At 44.0% G+C, this 12,833-nt stretch overlaps 1 protein-coding gene across 1 annotated transcript in view; it reads left to right on the top strand.

Annotated features, from left to right (window-relative positions):
• WDR33 (WD repeat domain 33) overlaps window positions 1–1,769 on the top strand; it is a 58,122-nt gene extending 56,353 nt beyond the window's left edge. Inside the window, exon 22 of the mRNA XM_056849342.1 lies at window positions 1,126–1,769. Coding sequence (XP_056705320.1) covers window positions 1,126–1,355 — 230 coding nt within the window. The 3' untranslated portion in view covers window positions 1,356–1,769. The remainder of the gene's footprint in view (window positions 1–1,125) is intronic.
• The last annotated feature ends 11,064 nt before the right edge of the window (window positions 1,770–12,833 follow it).

Genomic DNA, 12,833 nt, shown 5'->3' with positions numbered 1-12,833 from the left:
AGGGTACTGCTGGCTTTCAGATTGCCCTTCCACCTCTCAGCCACCCCCCTGGGGCATACGGCTGTAGAATATCTGGCAGACAGCTGGTGGTTGCGGAATTAGATATGGTTGCTTTGATGGCTTCATTTGTGGAATCTCTTTTATTCATTCTATCAGAATACTTCCTTTGGAATGTTCAGCCAATACCAAGTTCACTTGCCAACAGTGCTGCTACTACTTTTGATCATGATACTATAAATATAATTTTCAAATATTAGGAAGATTTCCTCACTATATGATAAGTTTGCAGGTAACTACTCATCTGCTCACCTGGAGCAAGAAAAAATTACCTTCAGGCAGTCAAGTGAAAGAGAGCCCTGTGTGCTTTCCATTTGATGCTCTCATTCTCTTCCTTTAAGAAAAAAAAGAAATAGCCTAGCAGGCATTTCCCGATAGAGCTCTGTTTAAGGTCACTACATTCTGTATGCGGATTATGGCACTGTTTATCTCTCTTCCTTCATGCTGGGTTTTCTCTTGGCTGCTAGGAGGACATACCCATGTACTTCCTCCAACTGAGAGCTCTGTCTTATATAGAGTTCCATTACACAGAAAGCAAGACCCATTAGTTCTCCTCAGAAATATAGAAAGCAAGTTCTAATATAACGGATTTGCTGCTATGTTTCATTCTGTTTCTTTTCCCGAGGGTGGGGAGTAGAAATAGGTCAGGAGTTCACTAGTGCTCTGTGTTTACCTAGCTGGCTGACTACTCTTGTCTTCTTTCTCTATGCAAAAGAGAGAAAGGAAGCTCATACTCAGCCACTATAGTAAATTTATGGGGAGGCTGAGGCCAGTGGATCATGATAAGACAACCAGCCATCCCTTGAAAAACTGCAGTATATTACATAGCTGCACCTTACATTCACAGTGAGAGAGCCTAGATTCGAATACCATGTTTTGCTTCTCAGATTTGAGCAAATAATCATTGTACTTTTTCAGTAGTGATTGATTTCACAGAAGCTTTTATTTGCCAGTGTGGGGACACTGCATCAATATTTTATACAGAAGCTATACTTTGTATATGTCACAATTTTTAGAAACTCTGCAAATTAGAAGAAGAAAATATAAAGCCATCTGTTCTTGTTCTAGGGCGTGGGAAATCAGGACCTTCACAGAGAATGTCGAAATCCGGGAGATCCAGCTCTTTAGATGGAGAGCACCGTGATGGATATCATAGAGAAGACTCCTTTGGCGGTCCTCCAGGAGGCAATAATTCTTCCAGAGGAGGGAGGAGTGGAAGTAACTGGGGAAGAGGAAGTAATATGAACTCGAGCCAGTCAAGGCGAGGAGCTTCTAGAGGTGGTGGAAGGGGTCGATAGAAGAGGTTATGACTGGGCAAGACCCAGTCTTTCTAGGACAGTATTTAAATACATCTGTTGCAGAATCATTGAGAAAGTAATTCTGCAATCCCACAAACCTGGACTCTAAATGGAGATAAATGAATGTGCATTAGTTCCTAAAAAGGTCTTTTCAAAGATTAAATGCCAGCTAGTAATGCTATCACAACTGGCTTTGTTTCATTCTCCTCTCCATCCAAACCCAACACTTCCATATTTCCTGCATTGATTTTTGAAGATAAAAGCTGGAATTTTTTTAGTGTTGTGAGACATGGAGCACCTCCACAGATTTCAGTTCATGTCCAGAAGAACTTGTTTCTATATGTACAGTTGTCAGGAAAAAGTTAAGTTGTTTTTGTATGAATACAGAATGCAATTTGTCCAAAAATTAACAAATGAATTTTGTGTGTGATTTTGTTTATACTTGTTTTCATATCTCACTAGAGAAAACATCTTCTAGAATTTCCATATGGTAATGTAATATACATTAAGCCCCAGAACTAACTCTTAGTTCTGTTTAGATACAGAATCATTTCATCCACCGATTCTCTCGGGATGTAAACTCATCCATTGTCTGAGTTTACATAAAGTAATGAAAATATCCATTTGTAACTATCAGCGCCATATAGTAGTTATTACCTAATGTTTGATAAAGAAACTGTGATCACTTACAAGCCTCCCGTCTACCAAGGATGGTAAAGCCCCAGAAAAGCAATGAAAGACCTACATTAAACCATTAAAAATGACTAAGCCTTAACAAAGATTGTTAGACAGCAGCCAGCTTTTATTTTAGAGATGTGACCTGTAGTCTTCTAGATTGAATGGCTGCAAAAAGGTTCTAATACTTTGGTTTCTGAAAAGTAATAATTTAACCAGACATTCCAAAAGGATATTTTATTGTTCATTGTTCCCTCAGTAAAACTTCAGCACCCAGTGTCAAGAAAGTAGTGGCTAGATAAAATTTGGTACATTCTGAATATTTAGTCAACGGAAGAGAACTTAAGACTTTCCCCATAAGTTCAGTAGTTTCATTCCCTTGCAGTGTTGTGCCTGTTTATTACCTTTTATTTTCCAATAAAATGTTCTCAGTTGAGGTGATTGTCATCCACCATTCTAACCTTGAGACAATTTGACTTTTCCCATCAGTCTGTTGTGTAACTCAGTTCTGCATGTTTATTTGGAGGTAATTCCCAAGTAGCTTGCTGGGGGTAAAGGGAAGATGACTGGGGAAGGCACTGGCAAACCACCCCATAAACAAAGTCTGCCTAGAAAATGTTGGGATGTGATATCACCCCATGGGTCAGGAATGACCCTGTGCTTGCACAGGGGACCTTTACCTTTACCTTAATTGCCAAATAAGTATGCATAAGATTGTGGCCTAAGTACTTCTCAATTGTGTCTATGGCTACCAGACCTTGTGAGGTTATTTGAGGTAATTGTCAGACTATCAAGTAGAACCAGTGTTGCTCAGGAAATACTGGTTTGGAAACTAAGCATTGAGCATGGACAGGAAAGTACAATAGGGATTGCATCTTTAAGAACAGCTGTGTAGGCCAGGGCAATGCAGGGAGAAGAGGCAACAGTTACAGTGCTCCTTCTGTGTCTTCCACCAGCACAGCCCCTCTGATGGCGAAGAGGGGGCTCTAACCCATTTCTTTGCAGTGCTGAAACCCACACAGCTATGGCTCCCACAGATCCTGTTGCCCCGGGAATGATCTTTTGGCAAGTTGCCTGGAAGTGGGAAAACACCACGTCTTCCACACATCTGTATTTGGATTTGGGCCAGCATCTTAATGACCTGTGGATCAAAGCCTAAAACCACAATCCTGTGCACTCTTATTCAAGAGGAGTACATATGCTGCACAAGTCTCCTTCAAAGTTATCTGTACAACTGGTCAACGTGTCTACTTAAAAAAGGGCACCAGCAACTGAGTTTCTGCTTCCAAGTACTTCTCTTCATATACCACAATAAATGTTGTACTTGCATGACAGCAAATTCATACTACTGTAAAAAGAGGCCTTCATTGCATGTTCTTGAGTATGCATATCATTTTTTTATTTTACCTTTGTCAAAACGATATTTTCACATTCTACTGTAATCCCGTACCCATTTTCCAAAGCATTGTTTGATTACTTGAAATCCATTGAGAAAAAGAAATAAATGGGAGACTACTTTGAAGGCTGCAGCTTTAAGAGATACAAGCTGCAGATAAACAGGCACACAATTAAGTGTAATGTTTACTGTGGCCCTAAATAAGCTTTAGTTGTTTATGAATTACTCTTGTAAAATTAATCAATACATCTGATTTTTAACATGGCCAAATCTGTGGCTATTCAGATCCAAAAGCCATGGACAGACAAAGCAGTGCTTTCTACAAACCTAAAAAATGCCCAAGGTTTGCAGACAAATATGAAATCTTTTAAAAAGCAACCAAAATAATAGAAGCAGCACCTGTAGCTTTAAGAAACAAATGTCCTCAATGACCATTGGTAGTCAACCGCAACAGTATTGCTAACCATCAAGCCTTGGTTTCTGTCAGTAAAAGCCCTGGGAAGAGGGTAGGTACCTTTCCAGGAATGTTCTGGCCTTTGAGGGAGGACTCGTCAGGGCCAGGGCCACTAGCAGCCACTGGGTGACTTGCTACTACATGAGTTTCACGACTCACCCAGGATTTGCTGTTTGCCATTGTTCAACAGTAGCTGCTGCTCCCCCAAAATGCCAGCATGGTATAGTGGTAAGAGTTTCAGACTAGGATTTGGGAGACCCAGGTTTGAATTGCCACTTTGCTGTGGAGGCTCACTGGGTGACCTTGGGCAGGTCCTACATTCTTAGCATAACCTACCTCACAGGGTTGTTGAGGATAAAATGGAGGAGAGGAGAGTGGTGTAAACAGCTTCGGGAACCCCCCCCCCCATTGCAGAGAAAGGTATGGTATAAATTAAATATCAATATAGCCAACGATGGGAGGCAGATAAAAAGTTTGGTTGGTGCGCAGGAAGGAGAGAAAGAAGCAGGGAAAGGTGACATTATGGGGGTTGGCAGGAGGAAGAAATGAAACTGGGGAAGGGGATACGGGAAAGTCAAGTGCTCCCACCAAGTCTTTGAAGGTCCCCAGCTTTCCCAGGTGGAGGCTGCTGGGTGGTGGACTGAAGATTACGGGCAGATACAGATGGGTTGGCTGGTGGGGGGGGAGGAAAGAAGGAGGCAGGAAAAGTTGACAGACTTTGGGAGCTGCTAGGGAAGGGAAAGGAAACAGGAAGGGAAACTTAGGAAGGGGAACCCTCTGCAAATCCTTGCAGGTCCCCCACTTGTGTTTCACTAAAACAAACTGCCACAGTAATAACGTGTAGTGATTAAACAGTGCAAACCTAAACTGAGTCATATTCTTCTAAATCCATTGAAGTCATTGACCGGGTTTGGGATTGCACTGTTAGGTAGTCTTGATGCATTAAATACGTTCTAAGTAATCCTGCTTTCATTACTAATTCCAAAGGTGTTGCTGTGTTAGTCTGTTACTACAAAACCAAGCAGGCACCTGGAGGTACCTTAAAAATTAAAGATTTATTTTCTGAGGACTACAGCCCACTTCTTTAGCTGGCAGACATATGTCATGGAGGAAGAAAAAGTTTTAAGCTGGGGAAAAGGCCATGGAATAAACATGCTGCATGCCTGTCATTGATGTTCTCTCTGTGCATTCACACTGATTGACTTTATGCCTGCATAGAGCATCAGTTCAGAAATTTTTAGAGCTATATTTGAGACATGAAAATTGTCTACTTTGAGTTACAGCCTTTATTTTGCATGCTTGAGGGGGAGGAGTTGTAGCTTCCCTCTCAGTTCTTCAAAAAAAAAAAAATAACACAACTTCAAGTTAAAAAGAATCTGTTGCAGGGAAGAAAAGCAGTTCATATGAATACAGAGATGAGCACTTGGAAGAATATCATTTACATGTAAACAAACTGTTTCTGTATCATGGTGACAGGGAAAGACTAGCATGCTGACCTACCTGGTGGGTACAGATAGAGCTAAGAAAGCAATGACAGCCCCTGGGAGTAGCAGAACATTGGTTTGCACAGGAATTGCAAATTGCAGGAGGAACACAGAACAAAAACAGTTTCCAGGTTCCTGCCAGAGATTACACCATCATCTTTCCATGGCATATAGAGACAACTGCTATTACAGCATCTTTAATCATTAGCCGATAATGGTCAACTTGCCCAGAGGAGTCATGCCAGGGCAACTTCATGCCAGAAGGCGGCATGGTGTTCTGCTACAGCTGCAGATGGTGGTATCATGCAGCTTGCCTACCACCAGCCGCCATCAAACTACCAGCATATTTCATTTGCAAATAGTGTGTCCACTAGAGATAATATTAAACAAGTTTTGTTCAACAGTTAATACTTTATGGGCAAATTTTCATTTGTGAACCCTTCTTGTAATTGCCACAGTGAACAGAAGGTAGGAGTGTGTGTCAAGAGGTAGAGGTCAGGGGTGTCAAAGGGAAGGGAGGAAGCATACTGTTCACTTGTGCCTGAGATACTAGCAAGCCAGAGGCAGTCAGAGCTTGTGTCAACATGGGTGTGTAAATGGTGTGACGTGCTATAAAGAGATGAGATATTAAATCTTCATACACATCACCTAAAGCAGGGGTCCCGAATGTGGTGCCCACCAAGTGATTAAAGAAAGTGGGCGGGGCCAAGTGAAACTTTTCGCTAACAAGGCTGTACAGATTTTTAAAAACATCCCACAGCTGCCACCACATTACAAGGATCATCACTGTGTGACTGAAGGTATGCTGTGGCCATCCTTTCCTAGCTGGCTATACCACCTGCAGCAGTCATTTTGTGTCTGCACCCTCGACACTGTGTCAGAATTACAAAGGTGCCCACAGGCACAAAAAGGTTGGGGACCTCTGACCTAGAGAATGGGATGGGATTTTTCACAGAGAGACTATGGAAGAGATTATCTGGGTCAGTGGTCAACAAATTGGGCAAAAGTGTGCAAGGAACTCAGGCAGGGTATGATACATAATGGGAACATGTAGGTCAGGAAGGCAGCAGAACGGGACACTGGGACTGGAAGGGGGACAAGGGCAAGATTTATACCTGATGACAGAGGAAGTGGCTCACATCAACCTGATGAATTTGTAAGGAAATGAGGAGCTGATAGGCAGGATAATTATTGAGGTAGAGCTGATTCGGCTATAACTACACACCTTCCAGAAATATTAATTAAAATGTAAAGTATTTTATTACATTCAATCTGTGGTTTGTGATTCCAGTTGCAGAGCACTGACTTTACTCTCAGGAGCCGTCAACCCACTCTGGGGGCTGTAATTGCAGTACCAGAGCACAGATTCTTTTGCTAGAGACTGTCATTTCACCCTAAGACCTGTCGTTCCTGTCCCAGAACACAGATTCTGTTTCCAGAGGCTGTTATTCCACTCTGGGGGCTGTCAGTCCAGTCCCAGAACACTTATGCTGCTTCCAGAGGCTGTCATTCCACTCTGCAACCTGTCATTCCAATCCCAGAACACAGATTCTATTCCCAGAGGCTGTCAGTCCAGTCCCAGAACACTTTTGCTACTCTCAGGGGCTGTCATTCCATGCTGGGAACTATATTTCCAGTCCCAGAACACTTCTGCTCCTAGGGGCCATCGTTCCACTCTATGACCTGTCATTCCAGTCCCAGAACGTTTGCACTACTCCATTCTGCGACCTGTCCTTCCAGTCCCAGAGCACAGATTCGATTGCTAGGGAGGAGCTGTGGCTCAGAGGTAGAGCATCTGCTTAGCATGCAGAAGTTCCCAGGTTCAATCCCCGGCATCTCCACTTAAAGGGACTAGGCAAGTAGGTGATGTGAAAGACCTTTGCCTGAAACCCTGGAGAGCCGCTGCCGTTCTGAGTAGACAATACTGACTTTGATGGACCAAGGGTCTGATTCAGTATAAGACAGCTTCACGTGTTCATGTGGACTGTGATTCCACTCGGGGGGCTGCCATTCCAGTCCCCAAAAACGTCTGCTACTTGGAGGGGCTTTCATTCCAGTCTGCGATCTGTCATTCCAGTGACATAACATTGATTCTATTGCTAGGGACTGTCATTCCACTCGGGGGGCTGCCATTCCAGTCCCAGAGTAGTCTATCTGGGCCCAGAGACCCAAGGGGCAAAAACGCATGGGAGGTTTGGCCTTGGATTTGCCGCTCTCTAAATACACATTTCCCCCATCCAAATTCTCAAAACTCTGCATGGGGGCAGAATGGAAAATCGATTCCGCATTTTCTTTGCAACCTTTTTTTGTGCTAGTAGTAGAAAAGAGCAAGAGTCCAGTAGCACCTTAAAGACTAACAAAAATATTTTCTGGCAGGGTATGAGCTTTCGTGAGCCACAGCTCACTTCTTCAGATACAGCTAGAATGTGAATCCATCTGCCTTTAAGTAGAGGAGAGTGAATTCAGACAAGCATTAGTATGTAAATGTTAACAGTATGTAAATGTGAATAGCAGGCGTGATGGGATGAGGTGTGGTCTGCAGAAGAGTCTGTGATGTCCAGGGGAGAGATGGGTGTGGAGAAATCAGAATTGGTCACGAGCCATGAATGCAAGGTCTTTATTCAGCCCAGGTAAATGCATTGTCTTTAGTTTGAATATCAACTGTAATTCAGCAGTTTCTGCATACCACACCTAATCCCATCACACCTGCTATTCACATGTACATACTGTTAACATTTACATACTAACGCTTGTCTGAATTCACTGTCCTCTACTTAAAGACAGATGGATTCACATTCTAGCGGTATCTGAAGAAGTGAGCTGTGGCTCGCGAAAGCTCCTACCCTGCCAGAAAATATTCTTGTTAGTCTTTAAGGTGCTCCTGGTGCTACTCTTGCCCTTTTCTACTACTGCAGACAGACTAACACGGCTACCCGCTGTGAATTTTTGTGTGTGCTGTACTATATTTCAATAAAGCCCATGCAAGTCATCTGGCCTGCCTGGATCCCGTTCCCTCCATCGGGCCTTCCGGCCTCTCCCGTCGTTCCCAACGGGCTAGCCTGCCATTCCTTTCCGGACGCCCCTCAGCCTGGGCCCTTTCCAGGCCCGCAGAGGCAACGTCGCTAGAGCTGGCTCCAGAGCGGCCGAGCAGTTGGTCCCCGCCCGCAATCCCGTACAAGCCCGTCGCCGCTTCCCCTGCGGGGTTGGGCTTTTCCCCACAAGGCCCACCCGCCCCTCGCCGGTTTCATTATTCCCTTTCTAGGGAAAGTATGTGCTGCTAGGCCGATGGGCGGGAGGAGGCCGCGGCCGCCCGTCTGGAGGCCTGGGGGCGGAGGAGGCGAGAGAGCCGGGCTGGCCGGCCGCCGCCCGACCCCACCGCGCCGGGGGGCCTGGCCTCTTCAGCGCCGGCCCTTCCACAGCTCGGGGCCCCCCGGCCGTCCAGCCGCCTCAGCGCGGACCAAGAGCCACCATGACGGGCAGGTAAGGGAACGAAGACGGCCAGGCCGCGGCCTGAGATTTCGCGCCGCTGCCCGGGCGGGAGAGGAGCCCAGCCCTGGGCCCGCTTGGGAAACCGCCGGGCTTCAGCCCTCTCCTGGCGCTCTGAGGGAAGGGGGGGGGACCCGGCCCTGGTGGCCAGGCAGGGAGGTGGCGGATCCGCTCCTGCCACGCCCGTCAGAATCCTTCATGCTGGAGTCAGAGGTTGTCAAGAACGCAGCTTGAATTGAGGTTTTCCATAGGAGGGAAACGAGCTAGGAAGGATCCCGCGTTTCTGGGGTTTGATTCAACAAACACTTGTAACAAAAACAAAAACAAAAAAACCCGAACATCTGGACTCTTGGTTCTTGAAAGTGAAGGTACAAAAGACTAGAAACACCACCTTAGTGATTTATTGTACCTTGAGTTTTGTATAGGGATATCACAGATTCTCCGTATCGTTCATGGACTTTTGGCCCCGCTGTTGACCACTTTTCTCTGTCCACAATAGCCATGCAGATTAGCTTTGGATTTCACACACATTAACAGATCACTTCAGGATACAATGGTTCCATATTAACATACCACACCCTCATTAGCACATTATCTGGATACTTACAGTGACAATGATTAGCACATTACCTTTGATACTTTTTGCAGGGCAATGATTCAGCTCAAACCCAACCCCTTTCTGACTATATATTACTCTTCCTACTCACACTTGACACTGAGAGACCCTGTCCTTCAGTGTTACTCCTCTGAAGATGCCTGCCATAGCTGCTGGCGAAACGTCAGGAAAGAAAATACCAAGACCACGGTTACACAGCCCGGATAACCTACGAGAACCAATGAGTCAGGAAAGAAAATGCCAAGACCACGGTCACACAGCCCGGATAACCCACAAGAACCAATTTTCTCTGTGTGCTTAGAGATTGTTATTCTAGGTTGCAGACCTCAGTAAACAATGCATTGCTGTCACACTACAGTGCCACAAAACTTTTGTTTTTGCAACAGTGGGCTAGCATGGCTACCTCTCTTTATTTTAATGAGTTGGTAATGGATTGATTAAAAGCTAGAGAGTGTCTCTGAGCGCGGGCAGAGTGGATTTCCCTCATCAAGTGACTACAAAACAACTTTCACGTGAGGGAAAGCATCTTTTAATGGTAGTCTTCTGTGGAGTGCTTGAACCCTGACACCTCTCCTTTTTTATAAATTAGGCAGTATAAGTTGCTAGTGTTCTGAAATATTGCAGCCACTATGTTAAATACAACTCAGTGATTGTAAACTGATTGACTGTGTGAAATACAATTCAATGAATGTAATAACCAAAATACAACTCAGTGAGTTTAATAACTAATCAAAGCTGGATTTATAATCTTTTTAGGAGATAGAAGTTTAGCCATAGTGGCTGCAATATTCTTACCAATACTACATTGGCAGCTCAAGTGTATAATTGTTTTGACTAAGTGTTCTGAAATATAGCAGCAAGTGCTCATGCATTAAAAGTAAATTCTGTTGTTGATTTGTGCTAATTTATAAGAGTAAGTTATCACTCCTGACATTTGTGAGGCTAGTGGGGAACACAAAAGTCCGATTCTCTGCATGATTACTCAGAATTTAGTACCTCGGGTAAGTTAGCATAAGGTTGCAACTTAACATTCCACTCTTAAACGTGTCTACTTAGAAGAAAACCTTATTTACTGAAATAGAATATTTCCAAATAAATATACTTAAAATTTTAGTTTTTAAATTTTTTTTAACTCAGTTGTATTTATTCAGTTTTCTGTTAGCTCCCTTTTTCTGTTTAAGCCCCATAGCATGCTCGCTTGTTCCTCACTGCACCAGACTGACTGTCCACAGGCTTCTCTGAAAAACTCTCTCTTCAAAAAGACTTTATACTCCCTAACATGCATTATCTTCTTTCTATACCATCAAAGGTCTGTGTTCCCCTTAGTTACAGAAAAGGGGTGGAGGTTATCTCCTTACTGGTTTCTCAGCATCTCTCCACCTTTTCTGTAGCTCTCTTTGCAGCCTATTTTATCCCCTTTTTTCTTTATACAGCCCTTAATAAAGGAAAAGCAAGAAAAGTGATTGTAGAACAGGGTAGAGGAACATCTCTGCCAGCAAGTGAGATCTGGGCTGATCTGTAGGGTTGCCAACTTCCAGGTAGTAGCTGGAGATTTCCTGCTATTACAATTGATCTCCAGCCGATTGAGATCAGTTCATCTGGAGAACATGGCCGCTTTGGCAATTGGACTATATGGCATTGAAGTCCCTCCCTTCCCCAAACCCTGCCCTCCTTAGGCTCCGCCTCCAGGTATTTCCCAACCCGGAGCTGGTAAGCCTACTGATCTTCTGTTTCCTTCCATATTGTAAGCCTGGGGTGGCCTTTAGTGAGCTAGCCCTGTGGATCCAGGATGAGCCCAGGATGTTGTTGTGTTATATATTTGTATTTTGTTCTCTAAATTATGTTCCTTTGTAAGCTGCTATGACAGGGGTCCCCAACCTTTTTGAGCCCACGGGCACATTTGGAATTCTGACACAGCATGGTGGGCACAGCAGCAAAATGGCTGTGGTGGGAGGTGGGGGCAGCCATAGATGGCTGCCACAGCTTACCTTCAATCACACAGTGAAGATCCTCATGCTGTGGCAGCAGCTGCTGCCAAAGCAACATTTTAAAAAATCTGCACAGCCAATCAGATCTCCAGTAGACAATCAGAAGCCTTACCTGGCCTCACCTACTTTCTCAAAACACTTGGCAGGTGCCAGAAAAGGTCTTGGCAGGCACCACATTGGGGAGACTTCTGAGCTATGAGTCCCCAGTGGGGAGAAAAGTAGAGTAGAAATACTTAAATAAAGATTTTTAAAAGAGTGCTGAAAGTTTTATTACAGTGAAATTGTAAATATGATCATGTATCCTAAAATGGTGCTTTTATTTCTCAGTTTAAGTTCATTGTACGCCTCTAAAGTGAGTTTAAAGTGAGGGGAGAAATCCAGAATTTAAAATAATCTAGAGGGCCAGAGTAAGTGACAATTATGTTTATGTCCCCGTCATTGCCTGTATGGGCAAGATATGGAGTGGTTGCAGGTCCAAAGAAAGACACAGTTATGTGTAGGGAGCAGCCTTTGCGTTTGTGTGCCTGCTTGTTGGGAAGAGGTCTTTAACATTTTGGATGGGGAATGGAAACTGTTTCCTCCAAGGCTAAAGCAGTAGGGAAAATAGAGCCATGGACATATTTCACAATACCCTGTCCTTTCCATGTGTTTTGGACTTCTTCCTGCCATCCCATGCAGAGAAGGTGGAACTAAAGGGTCGTATTGATCTCCCTTGCACACCCACCCGCCTTCCACAGTGTACTTTTCCCTTTTGGATTTTAATGTTGGGATTGTAATTACTGACAGGCACAGTGTAATCAGAAGTATTGTCTTACTTGGGATGCTTGGGAAGCACTTCTCCTTCTGCTCACTTCTTATTTTAAGGAACTAAATTTCTCTTTGTGTATATCATAACATTAAACTATAACAAAGCTGTAGGGAAAGGGGGCAATGTAAAACAGCCTGTTTCCAACTTGTGTAATGTGATCTCCTTTCTAGGGTGGGCGTGGAGGTGGAGCTGTGTAAAAGGACAGCTTGAGCCTATAACAATTGTGCTGTGCTGGAGTGAATGTAGTGGGAAATAGAATGTAAAGTATGTTTCTTTGCTCAGCTTCTTCATGTTGTGGTAGAATGTGGCTTTTGTAGATTGAAGTGAGCTTGAAAGACAGATGTCTATCTGTTCTTCAGAACATTTGCCTAAGTGACATACAGAGCAGTAGGTAGTACAGAACTATGGTGGAACTGGTGGAAGAAGACTGTCCCAGAGGAATCTGTTTCTGCAAGTAGCCTGTAGTTTTGTTGTTTGTTTGTTTATTATTAGTAAAGTGCCTAAAATCTTTTAGTAAAGGAGTTTGGTCGTTTTTCTAGAGGTGGCCGCTTAGTTTCACTGTTTCTGTGAT

The sequence above is a fragment of the Euleptes europaea genome, chromosome 5, assembly GCF_029931775.1.
Source record: "Euleptes europaea isolate rEulEur1 chromosome 5, rEulEur1.hap1, whole genome shotgun sequence".
Classification (NCBI taxonomy): domain Eukaryota; kingdom Metazoa; phylum Chordata; class Lepidosauria; order Squamata; family Sphaerodactylidae; genus Euleptes; species Euleptes europaea.
This window is presented reverse-complemented; position numbering and strand designations above follow the sequence as displayed.